This window comes from Mirounga angustirostris, unplaced genomic scaffold (assembly GCF_029215605.1).
Source record: "Mirounga angustirostris isolate CCGP_5_RB_7025 unplaced genomic scaffold, mMirAng1.0.hap1 SCAF_12, whole genome shotgun sequence".
Lineage (NCBI taxonomy): Eukaryota > Metazoa > Chordata > Mammalia > Carnivora > Phocidae > Mirounga > Mirounga angustirostris.
Window position 1 is genome coordinate 20,511,575 of NW_026991720.1, and position 22,408 is coordinate 20,533,982.

Sequence of the window (22,408 nt, forward strand, 5' to 3'; positions counted from 1 at the left end):
GGGATCTCACCAACCTCCTCGTCCATCTTTGACACTGTTAAAGCCAAGGGGATCACTGTTCCTGGGGTTTATTTAGGTCACTTGGTGTCTTCACCTCCCCACTCCCCACTCCCAGAAGAAAGACCCCCTCAGCTCCCCGCAACCGTGCTCTCCTGGTAAAACAAAGAAGAGGCGTGCAGGTCTCAACAGTGGGACCCTCTGTGTCTTCAGCACAGTGCTTTGCACATTGTAGGTACTCAACACCTCTTTGCCACGGCGGATGATGATTTTAATAACAAAGCAGAGAGGGGTAGAGACAAAAAGAGGAAAGGGAGCGTAGTCTCTTCTCCATATATAGTAAGGATAGACAGGTACGTGGCTCTGTGCAAAGTTTCACAACCACACACATATCCGATCATCTAAGAGTGGCAGTTATGATAAGAGGAAAGTATGGGCGTGGTGCTTCAGTTTGCAAAATATTTTCATATCCCTTACTTTGTCCATCCTCACAGCAATACTGCCATATGGCTCCTAGGGCTGTCACCACACCGTACCACAGACCAAATGGTTTCAGTGACAGAAATTCCTCGTCTCTCAGTTCTGGAGGCTGGGAGTGGAGACCCAGGTGTGGGTAGGGCCGGCCCTTCCGAGGGCTCCACGGGAGGACCTGCTCCGACTTCTCTCGTGGCCAGCAGCCCATCGTCTTCTCCCTGAGTCCCCTCTCCTCGTCTTTCTGTGTGTCTCTGTCCAAATTCCCTCTTTATTTGAGGATGCCAGTCCTGTGGAATCAGAACCCACCCTAATGACCTCATTTTAACTTGATGACCTCTGTAAAGACCCTTTCTCCAAATACGGCCACGTTTGGAAGTACTGAGCATTAGGATTCCCACAGAGGGATTTGGGGAGGACACAATTCAAGCTATAATGCCTGCCAAAGCCAGGGTTAGCAGCCTCCTTTCCCAGATATAAAGAGCTATGCTCAGAGATGCTAATGTCCTCTCCCCAAAGCCTAAATCAAACGGGTCCTGAATCCCAGGTCTCTGGATTGCCCCTCTAGTGCTCTCTTTCACCATGGAGGCAAGACACCCATAGATGTACTCCCTCACCCCTCCACTCACAATTATGCACGCACACCAGGGATGTGTACAAGCAGGTAGGGAGCTTGACCTATGTGAGCGCACAGCCTCCTTCAGCAAGGCGGCCCCTCGGCGGTGGCCCCTCTGTATGTGCCCCCCACTCCAGCCCCTTCATCCTCCACATCCCTGGTTTTCCAGACATGGGCAGTTTCCCTTAGCCTCTACTTCACTCTCCTGCATGGGTGGGAATCTCAACAGCGATTCTCAAACGGGGGTAAAAGACAGGCATTTAACCTACAGAAGTATCTGGGGGAGGAGGGCCCTGGGCCTGCCCTGGTCCCTCTCCTTCCCAGCCACCTCCACCCGCAGAGCCCTTAACACGGAACCATCCCCGGGGGCTGCCATGCGTGATTGCTAAGAGTGTGTCTGCCGCAAACAGTGGGACTTGCTTTCTTCTTGGCCTGAGACCAAGAAAATCACAGGGAGGAGATGGCAAATTAAACAAGTCTCCCTGTGAGGGAGGCTATTTACCAGCTCCACACTGGCATGGCCCTCCGGGGAGCTGGGGAACCAAGGACTGGGCCAGAGATAAAGCTCCTTTTTCAGGACAACATGCCCGGGCTGGAATATCGTGCACCCCCTGCTGCCAGGGGCCAGTGGGGCTTTGGGGACTGGCTGGGCAGGCATTTGGGAAGGACAAGCACTCCCCCTTCCGGTCCTCCCTACATCTGCCCACCGCCCTCACATAGAAATGGGCCCATGTCTCCAAGGGACCTGTCTTTCCACTGCCACAGGAGCACACGTGAAAACCCTCACCCTCATGTGCACACTCACCCACAAACATGCATGGGTAGGAAGAAGGAACTGTCTCAACTTGTCGGTGAACAGCCTTCTCCAGCGAAGCTGTCCCTCCAGGCTGGTTTCTTTTACTCCCCCCTTCTCCAGGCTGTGACCTTTGAGGGTAGAGAGGGTAGGAAATGTTAAGAGGTGGGCTGTCTGAGCTCCTTCAGTTGGGATCCCATGGACATTGACCAAGATCCAGGCGCTGGTGTTGAGAGACACCAGGAATGGGAAATGTGCCCTTCTCTGGTCTTTCGAATGACAGAAGAGGCTGGTATAGAACATCTTCTGCCACTAAAGTCACTACCGTGGGATGTCGCAATTAGATCGTGGGAACATGTACAGGCCCTTTGGCTGTTGATTCCCAACATTTCCATCATGGGTTTTTAACACCAATGGTGACATCTGAGGAAGAAAACCCAGTCATTTGGGCCAGTATATGAAGGTAAAGTCTAAATTAAGCCCATCTCTGTTAGAAACCAAGCCAGACAGTGAAGGCAAAGGGGCTGTGGCAAATGCTCTTGTAAATCCAGGAAGATGCTGAGTAGTTGTGGTTTCCAGCCCAATGACAACTCAAGAAATAAATATGGTGCCATCACTGAGAAGTCCACAGGAAGTAAGACACCATTCTTGCGCTCAGAGACTCAGGATCTGAAGGATGAGGAGGATTCAGACACAAATCATTGTTACCATGAAAGGAGCATGAAATTTCAGTGGAGAGAGAGAACTGGTTATGGAGAAGGGACATTTGAGAAGGATCTTGAAAACTGGGTGGCTTGCCATAGTGTGGAGGGCTGTGGGCATTAAGAGGGCTTTTTTTCATTTTCCTTCAGAATGGAACAACACAAGCAAATGCCTAAAGGCTTTATTCCTTGATTTTCTATGAATTACCCGGTAACAATGTGGATCACGTTCCATCCCCTCATCTCTGACACAAAATAGGGAGGCGAATGAGAGGATTTGAACATTGTTCCTAATACCACACACAAACATGGACTGCTCTACCAGAAGCTCCCGCCAATGACAGTCCCAGACCTGGGTGCCCTTGTGGATGTGGGTCCAATTCAGAGACTCGCACGGAGGTGGGGAAGAGCCAGACGCCTCTCCTTGCCCCAGCAGCAAGTGGGGGATGGCTCTATCTTGGTGCCTGTCCAAATCACTGCTTCCTCCCTCCAGATAATCCCAGTGACAGGTCCCCGGGAAGGGGGCACCAAGGTCACCATCCGAGGGGAGAACCTGGGCCTGGAATTCCGGGACATCGCCTCCCACGTCAAGGTGGCCGGTGTGGAGTGCAGCCCTTTGGTGGATGGCTACATCCCTGCAGAACAGTAAGTGGAGGCCCCATGAGACATAGGGTGGTGTGGCTATCTGGTGTTGACTCGCCTTCCCTGGCCAACAACTGACAGCCAATGGCCAACGGTGTTAGAGACTGTTGGGGTGGTGGGGGAGGTAGAATGCCCCTAACATTCTAGTGTCCTCCCCAGCTCTTGAACTAGCTAGCTGCCATATTGGCAAGTGTAGAAAGGGGACATGGGGCCAGGAGGGAAGAGAAAAGTGATCGCTACCTCCTTGAGGTGTGGCCATCGGTGGTGACAAGACAAAGCAAAATTAAAATCTGCAAGAGAAGTATGAGTTCAGTTCCCTACCCCCTTGCCGTCCCCAAGTCCCCACTCCTGTCCTCCTCCAATTATGAAAGAAGCTGAGGCTCTGCTACTTTCTGTGGAGACTGAAAATGAAACCTCACACCCACTCCAGCCTGGAGGCCTCTGGGATTGTTTTTTTCCATGCAGAGCCTGCTGGAGCATGGAGTGGGTCATTCCGTGATCAACCTTTACCTCCCAGCCCACCTGTTAGAGGAGATGTGAGAGTCATGTATCATTGCCTTGTAAATAAGTAAATACAATTTTCCAGCCCAGCAAACACCCCATGAAATGTTTACCAGCACAACAGAATCTATATTCTATACCATCTCGACGGCCCCTCCCAGAGCGACACCTAGCCACTTGTCCTTAATAACAAGTAAGTTATTGACACTTTCTAGGTCTCCCTTAGGTACATCAGTACAGCTTACCTGTCCGCTTGCTGGGTCTTGCCCAGATTTAGTGATTCTGGAGCCATCGGTACCACCATCTGATTTCCATCCGGAGCTTCCTAAAGCACTCTTAGTAGTTCCTGTGACTGAAGGATCTACTCTTGATGGAATTCACCTCCCTGGTCCCTCATGGCTTATTTGCCCAAAGAGCTTTCTGTGGCTCTTTCAACTTTTGGAGTCCTTCCTAGAACAAAACCAAAGCCAACTGCTACCAATCTACTGTGATTTGGGGAACTTTAAAATGCCCTACTCTGGACCTTCATAGCCAAACAGAAAATATATGATTACAAAGTCACATAATTGCAATATCGTGGTACTAGTTAGATCAGTGGAAGAAGATGGAACACCCAGAAAAGAATCCTGATACATAAAAATTTAGTATATGGTAAAGGTGACACTTCAAATCAGCAAGGAAAGCAAAGATCAGTCAATAAGCAGTGGGGGTTAACTCTCAGGAAAAATATATATATATATCCAACCCTCATTTCACATTATACACCAAAATAAATTGCATACAGATTAAAGAGTTAAGTGGAAAAAAATAAATCTGTGGAATGATTAGAAGAAAATGCAGGTGAGAATTTATTTGATTTCAAGTAAGGGAAGTGCAACTGTTCTAACAGCAAAAGAAAAAAAAAAGTTATAAAAAAATATTAGGAGATCTGAGTATATAAAACTTAAAATTTATACATCAAAAGTCCATGTAAACAAAGAAAAATATGAACAATAAACTGGGACTAGCGATATACCCTATGACAGTTAACATATGCTTTTTCTTAATATACAGAGGTTCCATAAGTAAAAAGGCAAATATCACAAAATGAGCAAAGAGTATGAATGAGCATGAATGTGCAATTCACAAGACAAAGAACCAAAAGTCATAAAAAAAAGTTAAATAGCATTAGTAATCAATGAAATGAAAATTAAAACAATGGGGAACAGTTTTAAAAAGTTAATGCCCAGTGCAGGTGAGAAGCATGAGAAATAGCACACTCATACATTCATACTTGGAGGGTAAATTGGGACACACTTTGTGGAAGGCAATTTGGAAATGTGGATTGAAAGCCTTTAGCCTAGTCATCATATTTCTAGAACTTTACTTAAATAGCCAGAATGCACAAATATTTTTTTGCAAGAATACTTATTTTGGTCTTATTTGTAATCGTGGAAATGTAGAAGCAATTTGTATATTTTAAAATAGGGAATTAATCAATTCTTAAATTATTGCACATGCACAGGACAGTAAATTATATAGCCATTAAATCTGATATTGCAGAAGAATCATGACCAGGTACATACTCAAGGTGTATTAGTGAGAACATCATTCACCAAGCAGAATAGAGTTTCTAATGAATTCTGTAAAAGAAAAATAAGACTGAAAACCCGAACGCCAGAATGTTGACAGTGGATATTTCTGGGTGGTTCAAACGGGGTGAGAGGAGGTGTCTGTATGGCAAGTGATTTTATGCACTTTCTCTTTTATCTTTATACTGAACATGCACTAATTATGCTATCTGGACAGAAAGGCATATATTTTTACTGGACTCTCACCCAGAAATTTTTTCTTTCTAAGAGAGACACAGAACCTAGAAGCCATAAAGTAAAAGAAGGAGCCACTGAACCACAGACACTTTTAAACTTTAGTGTGGCCAAAGACATTATAAACAATGTTGAACTACAGAGGACAAGCTGGGAGAAAATAATTGCAATACTTACTAGAAACAAAAGTTAATACTCCTCATTCAGCAGCTCCTACAAAAAGACAATTCATTAGCAATATAAAGAGATAGCTTCAGACCAATCGAAGGAAAGGCTATCTAAGATTTTTTTACAACCACACGCACATACTTGCAAATATCTGCAACATCACTAGTAATCAGGGAAATAAAAATGACAGCAAAAAAAAGGGATCATCTTTCCCTATTATATTGGAAAAACTTTCAAAGGATTGATACTATCTGGTGTTGGCAAAAGAGTAAAATAATCTCACTCAATTGCTTTTGACAGAAGTACAAATCAGTAACGACCCTGTGGGACCATTATTTTCTTCCACCTATCAAACATCACATACATAAACAATGACCCCACAAGCTCCCCACTTAGAGCCTTATCCTAATAAATGTGCAATGCTTGAGGATATGTGTATAAGTTGGTTCATTCTGCAGGGTTATTTGGAGTAGGAGAAAAATGAAGGGATGTTAAATGTCCATCAGTAGGAGGCTGGATAAATACACAATGGTGCAGCCGCGGCATGAAGCGCTATGAAGCTGTCAGAAAGGATCCGGTAGAGCTGTGCATGCAGCCACACGGGGCAAGTCCACGCTGGGCTGTGCAGTGAAATGACCGGGGTTTGGGACAGTGGGTAGTTATGTTTCACGTTTATTTTAAAAGTCATGTATATGTTTATATAGGTATGTTTGTATATAATTGTACATGTGAATATATATAACACTTATGTTTACATGTGTGTGTAATAACCAAACACACACACACATATATATACACATACATGGGTGCATATGGGCAAATATACATATTTGGGCAAGTTGCCTAACTTTTCTGTGCCTCAGCTTCTTCACCCGTAAAATGGAGATTTTGTATATATTATATATTACATATGTTTGCATAGATCTAGAGAAAGGTCTACGAGTATATATATAAAATTTTGAAGAGAGATTAGGAGTGAAGAAAGGAACACTTATTTTTATAGTCACACTTCTGTACTGTCTCATTTTCAAGGGGTATGAACAAATTTTGTAATTAAAACAAGCAACATTTTTAAAAGGGGACAAATGCACGGCTCTCGTCTACCCCTCCCCCTCCCCCCAAGCAGGAGTCTCCCGACCAAGCACCCAGCTGGGGCTGGGGATGAAAACACTCCACTGAGGCAGTCCATGCAGTAGGAGCCAAGGGCCCCTGGGTGAGGGTCTGAAAACCTCAAGTCTGCTCCTGGGTCCCTGTCTGACGTGCTGTGGGCCCTTGGGAAGGTCACTACCTCTCTGGGCCCTGCCAGCCGTGTTCCCTAAGCTGTTTGGCTGACACATTCCCTGCCCTCTGGTTCACAGTTGAGGGGACAATTCCTGAAAGAGGGACTGAGTGTCTGGGGTCAGAACACAGGGGCCCTCCCCTAGGCCCCTCATTTGACAGGGATGTCCATGGAGACCCCTGTAGGTTGCATTTCCCAAGAACCAAAGAGGAGCCTTGCAGGGAAGAATGTTTCCCCTCCGCCTCCCCTGCCCATCCCTGAGACCCTACTGCAGAGAAGGGGCCAGGGGAGGTGCGGGGGCCAGGGGTCACATCTGGAGTCCTGTGACCCTGCTGTGACCATGGGGATCTGTCCTCTCTTCCCTGCAGGATCGTGTGCGAGATGGGGGAGGCCAAGCCCAGCCAGCACGCAGGCTTTGTGGAGATCTGTGTGGCCGTGTGTCGGCCCGAGTTCATGGCCCGGTCCTCACAACTCTATTACTTCATGGTGAGTCCCGGCCACAGGCGACCTGCCCGGGCGCAGGCCACAGACCACATGACCATGGTTACGGGCCAGGCTAGACCTCTGTGGGCAGACCCTGAGCAGCTCGTGGGAGTCTGTCCTGCAGCGTAAAAACGCAGCCCTGGAAATCTGAAAGACCGGATTCAAATCAAAGCCATGCTGTGTCCGGCCCTGATCCAGGGAAGCCGCCCTGGCTGTCGGGCCCTGCATCCGCCTCGGGCTGAGGGGCCGTGTGTCTGGGCCAGGAGGGGGGTCCCGACTCTGCCGCTTACTCACAGGGCGAACCTGGGGATGCTGCTTAGCATCCCAGTGTCTTCATTTCTAAAACGGGGGTGATAAGACTTGCATCTACCCCACAGTACTGTTGTGACAATTACATGAAGTAGACGCATCACTTCTCTCATCTGCATGGTTTCTGTGCCCGCAGGACTGCTGTGCCCTGAGCTTTCCGGGTACACTCACACCCCATCATTTCTATCCCATCATCCGCTTTCAGCCTGCCTTCTCCACTCCCCATCTCCCCATCCCATGACCTTCTTAACCCCACCCGCATCCCACACCTCCCCTGCACCCCCACTCCCCCTTCCTCTAAGCCACACCATTACCCTTCCCTGCACACCCCTCCCTTCCCTTCCTGTGACCTGTCTGCAGACCTCACCCCTACCGCCACATTCCCTCCAGCTGGGACCCTCGCTGGCCCTGCCAAGGCAGCCCCTGGTGAGGGGTTCTGGGGGGCAGGGGCTCTGGGGACCTCTCAATCCCATGATGTCTGACATGCGGGAGGCATGTATGTCTCTGCTGTCCCTCACGCTGCCTCATTTTCCAAACTGTCTTACCATCCAGGTCACTTCTGGGGCTAATGCCCGCTGTGATAGGATAGTTTCCTCATGGTTCCGCACTGCTTTGGGAAGCTGGGAGCCTGAAGTGATGGACTTTATGCCTGGGCGTCAAATGCTCCAGAACACATCACGGGGAGCCCACTTTTCACCCTCCCTTCCCCCACCCTCCACCCCTCCTCCCCTCTCCTTCCTCTGGCTTCCTCCCCCTCCTCCTCCTTTCTCCCTTCAACTGACAACCATGTATCACCTTGCAGGATCCCTTCCACTAGATTATTTGATAAATATTTGCTTAATTGGTTGAATCTTATAATTCGGTGGCCCTGGCTTGTGGGTGTTCAGGGATGACTCAGACCCTGCACAGCCCCTCCCTCAGGGGGCCCGCGGTCTAGAAGGAGAGGTAGAGTGTAGGACGGATGTACATGCGGACGCGACTGTGGTGGGGGCCCAACCCTGCAGGAATGTGCATCAGAGGCCTCTTCCCGCTGATGCCCTGCTCTCTCTGCTCCCTGCCCTACTCCTAAAAGTCTTCCCTCCTTCTACACACAGTTGGTCACGCTGCACACACAGGAACTCACGTAGAAGAACACACATATGTGATGGATTTAATGGATATGTAGGCTTCCCATCTCTAGGATTTGTACCCCCACCTTCTTCTTAAAGGATCCGAGGAAGTTTCCCAATGAAACCCAACACACCTGCACACAATTAGCGATACATGAATACTTGGGTATATGTAGAGAGACAGCATGTTTACTGAATATGATATAGATGGAGCTCTACATAAATTGTCAATCCAGTGGAGTTGAGATACTGAGAGGGAGGGAGACAGACAGAGACAGAGGCAGAGACAGCACTCCCCAAGTGTTGAGAGGTGTGGCGTGGCGCCACCGTGGGAACAGGGAGGATGCCCCTGCGTGGGCAAAGCAAGCACTGGGCTTCCTCAGCCAGTCAAGTGCCCCGAGCAGTTTGCATCCTGGCGTCACTTGGCAGTGACAGAATGGATGGTACTAGGGATGGCTGAAGCTTCCTTGGGGTGCTAGCCATCTCTGCCATGTCTCACCTCCATGACTCACTCCAAGACCACTGGACCCCTGGCTGTCCAGCTGTCACCTCCATGACCCACTCCGGCTGCCGGCTCCCACAAACAGTGCATCCCCCTCACTCGCCCATTTCTGTCAGGGACTTGTCACCCGGCCACAATTCTGGTGGACTGTGGCTCAGCTTCCCTAAATTCCAGATTTTAGCCACTCCATCACCATGTCCTGGAGTCTTACTTCTCCCACTCTCTTCGCTGCTGCACTGACCTCCTTAAATCCCTGATTTTAAAGGTCTGAACCCACTCTAATCGACCCGGCCCTGCAGAATACTGTTTTCATCATGTTAGGCCCACCTCAAGAAGGACCAGGGTGCCGTCCAGCCTTCTCGGTCTGGCCCGCCCTGTCCATCCAATCCCGTTTCCCAAGGCTTTGCATGGCCTGACCCCTCTCCCTTCTCCATCTCCTTCCCCACATTGCCCCAAGCCGCGTCCTCCTCATGAGTCCACGCCCTGCTCGTGGGCCCCTCCACGCCTTCTCTGAATACACAACCCACAGCACCCACGGTTCTGTGGCTCACTGGGGATTCCATGGCGTCTGCCCACCCACACTGCACCGGGTGTTATGACTTGGAACCCCTGCTCCTCTGTTCAGACCAGTAAGTCTTTGGAGATGAAGCCCTGGCCGTTTACTTCTTTGCTAGCCCCCAGGGTGCTCAGGCAGTTCTAAACCTCCCTGCGTGTTGGAATCTCCTGAGGGGCTTTAAACAAAAGGCTCCGGGGCCCCCCTGAGCTAAGTCACACGTTACAGGGGGCACAAAGCTCCCCAGGAGATTTTAACTCAGCCCAGGCTGAGGACCACTGGCCTAGGAGAAACAGAACTTAGAGAACAGATATCATGTGCCTGTCCATATCTGGTTTCAGGCTTAATTCTTATAATGAGCCTATGTCGTGTTCAAAAGCCGCTTCTGCTCTCGGGTAAGGCCAGTCTGGCCTGCGTGATTGTTTCTACTCTGGAGCAGGATGTGGTTAGAGGCAGGGTATCAGGGTGAGGCTTCCAGGAAGAAGCTGGGTGGAGAGGCAGGATCTGTACAAGGCAGAATGTGATGTTCCATATGAATCTGGAGTAATGGGAAGCTGACCCTGGCATGATGTTTGGAAATGCACCCAAAAATGGGAACAGAAGGGAGGAAACGGGAAGGGGGTTCGTGGGAAGAGAAGAGGTGGGAGCACAAAGAGAGGTCGGGAAAAGATGAGAGTTGTTGCCACAAGGCAAAACGGCATTGGTCCAGTGGGGCCGTGGGACTCAAAGATTTGTGTGGCGTTTTTATTCGAGGGCTACCTCTGAGGAACGGTACTGGGGAAGACTTTCAGAGAGGAGACCTCAGCCTCGTCCCCAGTCCCCAGTGTGCATTTAGGGGCCCAGTCACCGAGGCTGCCCCCACAGAGCTCCTAGGGGGCCAGGGTGGGAGTGAGGGTCACCCAGCAGGTGAGAAGAGACAGAAGGACCCTCTCTCAAACTCCCCAGCATCTCAGAGCCTTCATTGCCTTCCCGTTCCACTAGGCAGTTTGCAGGGCGCACAGAGAAGCCCCTGACTCTGCTGGAGTCCTGAGACAGCTAGAGAACCCCTTCCCAGGGGCCCTCTGGGGACTTGGGGCACATTGGAGAGCCCCTTTTCAGGGGTGCCTCTCAGGATCTGGGGCATGCTGGGGAGCCCCTTCCCAGTGCTGAGGTTGGGAGTAAGGTGTGGGTCTAATAACTCAGTTTCCCACCACAAATCAGGCCAGACTCTGATGTGTGGGTTTATTCACCCAAAACCCAACTGCCAAGGCCAGCATTCTTGGTCTTGTCCCCAGTTCTGTCCCTAGAGATCTCCATGGAGGGAACCTTTGCCTTCCCTACCTCCAAGTGAAGAGGTGGCAAATAATACAGAATTGGATTTCCCGTGCAAACCCACCGTGAAATATTTATGAAGCATGACTTGAATAATTAATCGTTTCTCACAAATTTAAAACATGTCTCCGTATCATCCTCTCCTCACCCTAGAATAATTCCCCCGCCCAGCCCGCCACTGCAGAGCCAACAGGGATTACTCACTTCCATCCCTTCTAGAACCCCACCCACAGGCTGCCAGAGAACCTCTTCGGAATTCCCATGTTGCTCCCACCGCCATCTATGGGAACTTGTGTGGGTTTTGACTCTATCTCTAGGACCACCCTTGCCTTGCACAGACTGCACTCTCTTTCCCTTCCAGACAGTGGGACAGAGGCACCATCTGTGGGAGGTGACCCTGAGTTACAGAACCAGAAAACCAGCAGGCACCTTTGAGATAACTCGTTTTGACCCAGCTCTCCGATTTTATGATCAGAGCGGTTACGAGGCTTGTTCTGGGTCACACAGCAAGATCTAGGCAGAGCTGAGAAACGAAGTCTCTTCCCACAGCCTCACCCCACCCTTGCCTGGGTTTCCGTTTGGGCCAGGAGCAGCTCTGGAATGAAGCATTCCTTCGTTTTATGGGTGCCAGGGGGATGCCGGGCTCAGGATCTGCAGGGACCCGGTGGGCGGCAGGGCGGGTGGGCCCCTGTGAGCTGCGGTCAGCGAGTCACGGGGGCTCCTCCTGTCCTCCCAAGGTGTTAGGGATTGAGGCCTCTCTGTGGGGAGGTGGCCCGCCAGCTGGGAGCCAAGTAAGTTCAACTTTTGGTGCAGAATTCTTTTTTTTTTTTTTTAAAGATTTTATTTATTTATTTGAGAGAGAGAGAGAATGAGAGAGAGCACATGAGAGTGGGGAGGGCCAGAGGGAGAAGCAGACTCCCCACCGAGCAGGGAGCCCGATGCGGGACTCGATCCAGGGACTTGATCCAGGGACTTGATCCAGGGACTCCAGGATCATGACCTGAGCCGAAGGCAGTCGCTTAACCAACTGAGCCACCCAGGCGCCCTGGGTGCAGAATTCTTTAAGGGGCAGGGAAGAGAGAAATCTTCATTTAAATGCAGATACAGGCTTCTCACCTGGGCCTGAGGAGAGTTTTTTCCATTAAAATGCTAATGAAAGAACAAATCGCAACGCCAAATCCTCAGCTCACAGGTGCCGCCTCCCCTCCATCCTCACTCAATCCACTGACCCTTCTTCGCTTCTCCTCCTGGGTTTTCCTGGGGCCTTCAGGACCCATCGTTCTGGCCTCTGGGTGTTTGGGCAGCTCTCTGGAAGAGGCCCGTGGAAGGAGCAGATCACGTTCCCAAAAGCAATTGGAGAGGTGGTAGAGTCAGGGCTCTGGAGTCAGATCTCAGACGTGCCACTTTTTAGCTGTGTGACCTTGGGAACTTTACTTCACGTCTCTGAATCTCTTCTGTAAAATGGGTAATAATACCTACCTTGTAGAATTGACTGGGCACATACCTTATATAGAGATGAATGAAGAGAAAACCTGCCAGGTAAAACACCAGCACACAGCCGCTGTTATTATTACTGTTATTAATAGAGAGGTGTACACTCTCAGGGTCCAGAACACGGCTTATCCACACAAGCCCAATACGACTTCGTGGGCTCGTTGGGAGGCCACCGTTACTGAGCGGCTCTGGGAGCGGGGTGCTGCCTCTTCAGACCCCGGTTGTGTCTCAGGCCAGATCCTTTCCTGAACAGACACTGACTCTCTCGGACCTGAAGCCCAGGCGGGGGCCCATGTCCGGGGGCACCCAAGTGACCATCACGGGCACCAACCTGAACGCGGGCAGCAACGTGGTGGTGATGTTCGGGAAGCAGCCCTGCCTCTTCCACAGGTAACTCACCTCCAGGCAGGCCTCGGGGGCTCACAGCCCAGAGGGTGGGGTCCGTAGGGCTGCCCCAGGGCTACAGACTTCCTGAGCTCACCTCTTGGAAGTGCTTTCTCCTCCCTGAGAAAGTGGCTGTTCTCTTTGAGGGGGGATGGTATGGGCATACCTGACTGTGGATGTTTTGGGCTCAGTCTGGAGACCTGCCAGGCAGCCCTTCCTTAGTTGGGCCATTCATTGCTATTGCCCACCATTTAGCCTCTGTGCCCCTATACCAGCCACTGTACGGAATCCTAGGGTTTCCCAGGACACACTGGGGAATCTAGAGCCCCTGCCCCCTGCTGCAGAGCCAGCTGGGACTGCTGAGCCCCCTACCCAGCTGGCTGAGGTTGAACCTCCCAAGGGCAGCTGGCTTTCTCTCCCCTGGCTCCACCGTCCAGGCTCAGAAGGGCACACCTTCGATAAGCCAGGAGCCTGGAGGGTAGAAGGCAGGCAGGAGGTTCATCTGATGCAGGACTCGGAGACGTGGTGGGGATGTGACATTCTGCCAGGGAGCTTTTCCCGGGACAGAGCTATGCTGAGGCCTGTGGCAGATCGGAAGTCAGGCCAGGGGTAGAGAAAAAATTGTTCTGACACTTGCTAAAATAGTGAAGAAGAGTTTACTCAGGACTATTGCAGTAGGTATCAAGACTATCACAATGGGGAAAGAAAGAAATCAGTCTTGACTCCAAATACAGCAAAGACAGCTGGGGATTTACAGCCAACCAGCAGAGCGAGGGGGTCACTGGTGTGAAATTACTAAGAAGCAACAGCAAGAATAGGAAAATTCTTGCTAAACCGACTTAACAGGATTCTTGCTGCAGGCCGGCCGGGGTGATCAGGTATCAAGGGGGCAGGGGGACTCTGGGTGACCTCACTTTGCAGGATTCTTGCTAAAAATGGGGTTTGGCAGGCCCAAGACAGGGCCCAAGGATGAGGCCTCATTGAAAAGGGGTCTCAGAGGAACCTGCCTACTACTCTGTCAGTAGTTCCTGGAGCTTTCCACCTGGGGCAGTGCTCACCGTGGCCTCTGAGGAGCCTGGGAACAGGGAGGGGTGGAGGGCCCTAGCCCCTGCCTGGACCCCGGTCCCCTTCAACACTCGGGAGCCCAGCTGCATGTCTGCCCTCCCTGCAGACGCTCTCCATCCTACATCGTCTGCAACACCACATCCTCAGATGAGGTGCTGGAAATGAAGGTGATGGTGCAAGTGGACAAGGCCAGTATCCACCAGGACCTGTTCTTCCAGTACATGGAGGACCCCACCATCGTGCGCATCGAGCCAGAGTGGAGCATAGTCAGGTAGGCGTGGCCCTGGTTGTCCTCCCTTAACTCTCCAAGAGCCAAGGACAGTCTTGGGGCCCAGTTATTCTTTGAGGACTGATGAATTGGGGTTGGTTCAGAGCACCCCCCAAATCAGACCTTCCTGCCAGGGTGCCCTCCTTCTACTGAGAGTACCTCCAAGTGGGCCCTGACCCCAGAACCCAAGCTCCAATCAGCAAGAGCCCATGGCCCCTCATCTGAGGATTTGGTGCGTGCCCCTGGAGGCCATGATCCCATCACTGTGCCCCTGGAGGCCGTGAACCCCCAAATATGGGCTTGAGGTCAGAAAGAGTGGGCTTAGCCCAGCTGAATGACCTTAAAGGTGACTTAACTTCTCTGGGCCTATGGTTTCTCATCTGTCAACTCCCTCCCGGGACTCTGGGAGGGCTAAGCCGGATGCATAGGCACAGTGCAGCGCCTGGCTCAGCTCTCTCCCACTGCCCCTGGCCCAGTCGTCAGCCCTCCCCACTGTTGGCTTCAGTTCTAGAGGGCGTCTGGCATCGAGGGGAGGGGGAGAGCATGAAGATGTGGTCTCCATGGCTGAAGCAGGAGTCAGGGACCAATCCAGTCCAGAGAATAGTCTTCTAAACTAGGGGTCAGCAGACTCCAACCTGGGGGCCAGATCTGGCCATCTGCCTCCTTTTATGAATAAAGTTTTATTGGAATACAGCCATGCTCATTCGTATATGTTTTGTCTTTAGCTGCTTTCTCACCACAGCAACAGAGTTGAGTAATTGCAACAGACCATATGGCCTGGGAAGCCTAAAATATTTACTCTCTGGCCCTTTGCAGGGACGTTTGCCACCCCCGGCCTTACACCCATGAAAGGCCGTGGAGATAAGATTGGCTTGTTCTCACCGGTTACTCCCTAAGACCCACACTTTATAAGCGTTGGCCGTGTTTTTAAAGTAGATGACTACAAGGCACAGAAAGGGGGAAAGCATCTGTAGAAAGCACTTCTGGGATTTGCCCCCAGGGCCTGGTGAATCCAGGAAGTTGGTGTAGCCCTTAATGTAGACAAACTCTGCAGCTCCCTGAGGAGGCCTGGTTTAACTCAGTTCTTCCTCAAGTCAACAGCACGGAAATAGAGACATCGTCCTTCCTGGCACTCAGTAGCTGACCCTGAGTCATGTTCATAACCAGTGCGAGGTTGGAAGCACGTTCTGGGCCTGCCAGCCGGCTCCAGAGTTTGCTGCAGTGAACAGATTCTCTGAGGGGTGGGGCCCTGCAGAGCGTGGCTTTGCACCACTCACAACAGGCTGGGCTGCTCACCAACAGGGATGGGGGGTTGAATTGGTGATTAAGAAGATTGGGAGATGGCAGATAGCAGAATCTCATTCTGGAACACCACCATGGGCAGAAGAGCCTGTCTGGGTTTTACAGGAATCTTCCGGCGTGTGCGAGTGTGAGTGTGTGTGTGTGTGTGCGTGTGTGTGTGTGTGAGAGTGGGGGACAGGTGGAGAGCAGGGAATAACAGGGAGTACAGAGATGGGCAGAGGCACAGAGAGGGAGACATGAATATGGGTGTCACGGATTCTTCACTCACCAAGCTTATAACTAACTGTTCCAGATAGTAGGATTCTTCTTGAAGATACTCTCTGGATTGTGGAGAAAGTGACTTGTCACTTTCCTTTGAGTAGCCCCCAAGGAAGATAGCTCTTGCCTCAGGTCAGCTTCTTAGAGCCCTGCATACAGCAATTGGCATTGAGGTTTTCTTTGGAAAGTTACACAAAGAGGAATCTCCTGCTCCCTCCTCCTCCATACCTGGCTGACATCCAGGATACAGGAGACCTGAGTCCCAGAACATTTGCTGTTTGCACCACGAGGTTCCTGGGTGTCTGGGCCTCTGCCTTTCCCAGATCTCAGCAGACGGAAGCTTCCAAGGTGAAATTGTAGTGATTCCTAGGGAGGAGACTGTGCTCAGACCCTGGATGGTTTAGTGGGGAACATCTTGGAACAGGGCTTTCATTAGGCCAAGGCCAGGGTGGAAATCTCCCTGTGACTGGTGAGGGCTGGGGGAGAGACACCAGGGGGCTGCAGAGAAGCATCCGACTCAGGTCAGGAGGCTCCAGAGCCTCCACGGGTGTCCACACTCCAGATGCGCTCAGTGCAGGATGGCCACAGACATCTGGTCATCACTGCTGTGATGAGTGATGGCTGCTGAGGCTCATCCTTATTCATTCAGTTTGCCATCATTGTCCCCGTGAACATTATCATGCCTCCTGGTTATCATGGCCTTTAATGTCGGAGCTCAGCCTGATCATCATCATCATTGTCATCAAGCCCCATTGCTACTCCTATCCCTGTGTTGACATGCCTCCTTGTTTCTCCCCCCCACCCCTGTCAGTGGAAACACACCCATCGCCGTGTGGGGGACTCACCTGGACCTCATACAGAATCCCCAGATCCGTGCCAAGCATGGAGGGAAGGAGCACATCAATGTGAGTCCAGGGAGGGCAGGGGGCATGAGGCTGCCCACTCAACATGTCACTTTCCCAAAAGACATGGGGCGTCCTGAGTAGGGCCACCCAGACACAGATGACCCATTGCATGTGACACCCCGGGGCACTGGGATGGTGAGATGAGGAAGGAGACATGAGGGCATTTTCGTACTTTGGGGTACAGGCCTGGAGGGGCAATTGCTTTGGGGGGTTCTGGGGTTTCATACCCTTATTCCTCCATCTTTCAGACCCCCCAGTGCTGCCCCTTAGCTCAGAGATACCCCCGTCACTGCCACACCCCCTCTGGCCACTGCGGAGGTGGGTGCTAGCTGCGCAGTTTACTCCTTGAGTGGCCAGGTTCTGTGGTCCTGGATGCAGAGGGGCAGCGACCCATCCCTAACTGTCCCGTGTCAACCCCATGCTGTATCCCAGCATGGAGGGCGCCCTGCTGGGTGTGTGGGGCTGTGTAGGTCCAGACGCTGCATGGTCTTGCCTCTCTGGCCCCCTCCAGCTCTGTGAGGTTCTGAATGCTACTGAGATGACCTGCCAGGCTCCAGCCCTCGCTCTGGGGCCCGACCACCAGTCCGACCTGACCGAGAGGCCCGAGGAGTTTGGCTTCATCCTGGACAACGTCCAGTCCCTGCTAATCCTCAACAAGACCAACTTCACCTATTATCCCAACCCTGTATTCGAGGCCTTTGGGCCCTCAGGAATCCTGGAGCTCAAGCCCGGCACTCCCATCATCCTGAAGGTAGAGTGAGGTCGTAGGCAGGAGGCGGGAAGCAAGGAGGCTGCTGTGGGGAACGGGGAGGCTTGTCAAGTCACAGAGAGAGGCCCGAGTTCATCACTGGAGTCCAGAGCATGGAAAACACTGGCTCTGAGTTTGGATTGAGAGGCAAACTCTTTAAAGGCCATGGAGACCTGATCAGGGCAGCTGGATCCATCCTAGCCATCTGACTCCCAAGCTTCCTTTGTCCCCGGAGTCCAGGACCTGGAAGGTCCAAGGCTCATCCTGCTTCCTCCCGTGTGGCCCTCCGCAAGCCACAGTAGAGGGTTTCTTTGGAGCACGGGCGGCAGATTACTTGTAACTCCTGTGACAGTTTGGAGTCAACTGGTGGTGATTGACCATAGCTCTGTGTTAAGAAGGATTCTGAGGTGCATTTGGATAAGCTAGAGAGTGCCTTGATTACTGACTCCCCACTGAGGAAAGGGGAATGGCAGTGTAGGTGTCATGGGGTTTGGGGACTTACTATGGAAGGTGGCCTCTCCAGCACTCGCCAGCAGGATGGGACCTCTGGGTGGGGGGACGTGGCAGCCAGCCGGCAGCTATGGTCCTGACTCTGCGGTGCAAACCAGGGCTTTCCTGTCCCTCCAGGGCAAGAACCTGATCCCCCCCGTGGCCGGGGGCAATGTGAAGCTGAACTACACCGTGCTGGTGGGGGAGAAGCCATGCACTGTGACGGTGTCCGACGTGCAGCTGCTCTGCGAGTCCCCCAACCTCATCGGCAGGCACAAAGTGATGGTGAGCCAGCCGGGGCCCCATTCCGGACAGGGCAGGCACTAGGGATGCTAGAGCGTGAGCAGACCAGGAGGGGATTCTGGCTGGTGCCCCAGTGAGAGCAAGCAAAGCAACATGAATGATGTGTGCATCGCCTGTTACAGGCAAGAGACCCTTGCAGGAGGGGACCGTGGTTGGCCCGAGGAGGTCCATCAGATCATGCTCTGTGTCTCAGTCATCCATCCTTAGCCTGGGATGAAGCTCAGGGAGCCACTCACCGAAGTCATGTCCGACTTCTTTAGGTCCCAGCTGTGTGCTCTTTCCTTACGAAGATGACAACCCTAGTCCTGGGTACTGTGCAGCTTCCCGTCTCTGAGCCATCCAGACACCCTGCTCAGGCCCCACAACCCGCCTCAGCTGTCCTTACAGCCAGTGACGACTCTCCTCCCCGGAGCCCTTTCCCCGTCCTGCCCCGTGGCCAGTTCATCGACAGCCCGGGGAGGCTCCCCACACTGCTCTGCGCCCGCTCCCAACTCCCTCTCGCCTGCTGTGTCCCCAGGCCCGCGTCGGTGGCATGGAATACTCCCCGGGGATGGTGTACGTCGCCCCAGACAGCCCGCTCAGCCTGCCCGCCATCGTTAGCATCGCCGTGGCCGGCGGCCTCCTGGTCATCTTCATCGTCGCCGTCCTCATCGCCTACAAACGCAAGTCCCGCGAAAGTGACCTCACGCTGAAGCGGCTGCAGATGCAAATGGACAACCTGGAGTCACGAGTGGCGCTCGAGTGCAAAGAAGGTACTTGGTGACCCGGGACCACAGCCCCACGCCCGAGGCTCTGCGTGCGCGTCTCACATGGGCGAGCGGGCTGGGCACCTGCGGGCAGTGCTGGGGGCCGGGCGTCTGACCTCTGACTCTGGTCTCCGAGCTGCGTCCAGACCCAGCCCATATCCCAGCAGACGCAGCCCCTCCCTGGGCGAGGCCGCCCCCCCCCGCCCTCGAGGTGCCCCCCTTCCCTCTCTCCCCAGGTCAGCAGGGGTCCTTTCAACCCCCCAAGGGCAGTCTGCAGCCCCGAATCCTGGCCGCAGGGGTTTGATGCTCTCCACTCAGGGAGAGCTTAGCGGGTCTTGACATGCGGCGTTCAGCAACCTTGAGCTCCCTTCCTTAGGGAGGACAATACAGCCGTAGCTCTGATTTAAGATTTAGAAGGAAGAGGGTTTCACAGCTTATATTTTTAAAAATTACCAACACCACCATGATATGAAATCAGCAGCACTGAATCCAAGAAGGAAATTTAGGAGTCAGACTCTTGTCGCCCCAGGATATCATTTCGTGAGTCACCCTCGGAGGGTCTGAGTGGGTTCTTTGCTGTAGATTTATTCTCGGAGTCAATCCAGCCTGTACCTGGGGCCCTCCCATCCTCACCAGGGAAGCCGTGGCTCCGTCTGATGGGGAAGTGGGCCCGTCCCATCCCTTCACTACATCCTTAGCTGTCAACACGGCATCAGCCTTGTGGGACTGTTAATTACTGCCTTTTATTATATTTATGCTGCTTAATTTTTTTCTCCGCAATGTACTCTTCCCTCTAATTAGGTGTAGTGATTAGAATCTCTTTTATGTGTGGCAGGCACGAGGCTTTGAATGTTGGAGGCGCTTAGTGACTTGAAGGAAGGCTGCAGACCGATAAAAAGCCAACCCCCTCCTTCTCCTCCCCGCCAGCTGAGCACCCCAACCGGGAGGGGGCAGAGAGGGGAATGCCAAGCCAGGTTCCTCTCAGAACATTCTGGAGAAGGAGAGATGAGCAGCCAGACAAGGAGTACAGCCGTAGAGTGTCCACGGAGGCACCAGGAGAGGGCCTTGGCTTCTGGCTCGGGGGAGAGCTCTCCTGCACGAGTGGGCACAGAGAGAGATGTAAAGCAGAGCACACGGAGATTAGCCTTGAAGGCATTTGTCGGGGGAGCCCAGAGCTGGCCCTCGGACATATAAGGGGCAGCTTGGGTCCAGGGAAGGTGACGCCCCAGAGACTTGGCAGTAAGCCAGGCATCACCTACACACAAACCCGAAGAGGCCCAGCCTAGGCCCTTCACTGCCTAAACTTTACACACATGTGCATCACTGTCGCTTTGGGCGACAGTACAGGCCAAAAACCGTACCGACTCCTTTCATACACACGAGGGCGCACACGCTGGTGTAAGTTCCACTCGGAAGCGTGAGTCACTTGCCTTGAGAGGGACCCTGTGCGTCCGGGTGACCAGGGTGCAGGAACAGAGCAGCCCAGGGGAGGCCTGCAGGAGCCTGTCCAGGGGGCCAGGTGGTGTCTTGTTCTATCAAAGAAGCAGCACTGCTATTCTCCAGAAGGCCCAGAAACCCGAGATCCGGAGGCCCAAGTTGGCACTGTGGGGTGCAGCGGGGCCCCCGTCCACAGTGCCTGGGCCCACCATGTTGTGTTCGTGTGATCAGCAGAGCCCACAAAATACTTTTCCCCGATTCTGGTGTTTATAGAAATATTAAGAAGGATTGCATAATCAGTGCCCGCTGGCTGTTCTTTGCCAGCATGGGCTAATCCATCCTGGTTGGGTGCAAGCACGCGTGTGCAGCAGGCGTGCACGCGTGTCAGAACGTGTGTGCGCGCCCAGGGGAGAGGCAGAGCAGGAAAGGGCCTGGCGCGGCATTTCTGACTGCCTCCCAGGGCGGAGGGCAGCCTGGGAGGAGGGCTGTGCTCAGGACTGAGCGTGATCACAACTTCGGTGCCGTGTGCTGGACTTTCTTGGGGGCCAGAGGGAAGGGGGTCTTGCAGCTCCATGGTCATCGGGAAGCCTGAGCTGCCTCCACGGACAGCCATGCCCACATGCAGATCATAAATCACCACTGAGTGGCATCACCTTGAGGAAGGAAGGATAAAGATACGCCCCACAAATGTATCTGGAAGGAATATATTAGTGTGGCGGAGGCTTCATCTGGCCCCACTGGTGGTTTGATGGTTCCAGCTGCCTGGCCCAGAACTGGGACTGCAAAATAAATTATTCTTAACTTTTCAGAGGAAGACCACTCTAAAAATGCAGAATTGGGAATAGACCCCCCACCCCTGGAACCTCTCCCCTCCCTCCCCCGTCTCTTGATAGGGGTGTCCCCCCACCCCCAGCATATTCTGCAAACCAAAACCCTTCATCTTCAGACGGGGAGGCACTTCAGATCCCAGCAGCAGGACAAATCCAAGCAGCCATGCTTTGGAAGGGATCTGGCCCAAGACTCGCCTCCGTGTGCCACATCTTTCTCCCCTTCCTATGTCCTTCACCCCAGCCACTTAAGACATCCCGCGTTATTCCTGCACACCGGCGGTCCATTGCCCATGTCTCCCAGGGGCCTGGGTGAGGGTTCCGAGCATTCAGACTCAGGGTCTGCCCCAGCCGGCATTCTCATGGGCTTCCCTTTGTACCAGCTTTTGCCGAGCTGCAGACAGACATCCACGAGCTGACCAGTGACCTGGATGGAGCTGGGATCCCCTTCCTGGACTACAGAACCTACACCATGCGGGTGCTGTTCCCCGGGATTGAAGACCACCCGGTGCTGCGGGACCTCGAGGTGAGAAGCAGTACCCACGACCAAGCCTTGCTCCGTCAAGGTGTTAGCGTGGAGAAGGGTATCGGTGACCTTCAAGTGCAGCCACCTTGTTGGGAGGCGAGAAAGCTGAGGCCAGGGAGGGGACGTGATTGACCCGAGTCGCCCCCCACTTGTTGGTGCCAGCCAGCCGGTCCCTCTGCAGGAAATGGGGCCAAGCCAGGGAGGCTCTGAGCAGAGATGGGAGTAGATTTGGGTCCTAGAGGTCATGGATCCCTTGAGAACTGAATGGAAGTTGAAGGAAAAAAACTTTACCTACACGCAAAAACCAGACAGTGTCGTGAGCTCATGGCCCCCTGTTTAGGAAACCACGATATAAGGGATTTCACCAGATAGTTGGTGCCCAATAAGTATATGTGGGAAAGATAAGGGATGCACTG

The 22,408-nt window shown here is 52.7% G+C and overlaps 1 protein-coding gene across 1 annotated transcript in view; it reads left to right on the forward strand.

Annotated features, from left to right (window-relative positions):
- PLXNA4 (plexin A4) overlaps nt 1-22,408 on the forward strand; it is a 422,724-nt gene that overhangs the window by 352,179 nt on the left and 48,137 nt on the right. The window contains exons 13-21 of the mRNA XM_045864250.3: nt 3,072-3,223; nt 7,342-7,459; nt 12,988-13,124; nt 14,290-14,454; nt 16,823-16,916; nt 17,428-17,667; nt 18,292-18,438; nt 18,974-19,208; nt 21,850-21,992. Of these exons, the coding sequence (XP_045720206.1) occupies nt 3,072-3,223; nt 7,342-7,459; nt 12,988-13,124; nt 14,290-14,454; nt 16,823-16,916; nt 17,428-17,667; nt 18,292-18,438; nt 18,974-19,208; nt 21,850-21,992 (1,431 nt within the window). The remainder of the gene's footprint in view (nt 1-3,071; nt 3,224-7,341; nt 7,460-12,987; nt 13,125-14,289; nt 14,455-16,822; nt 16,917-17,427; nt 17,668-18,291; nt 18,439-18,973; nt 19,209-21,849; nt 21,993-22,408) is intronic.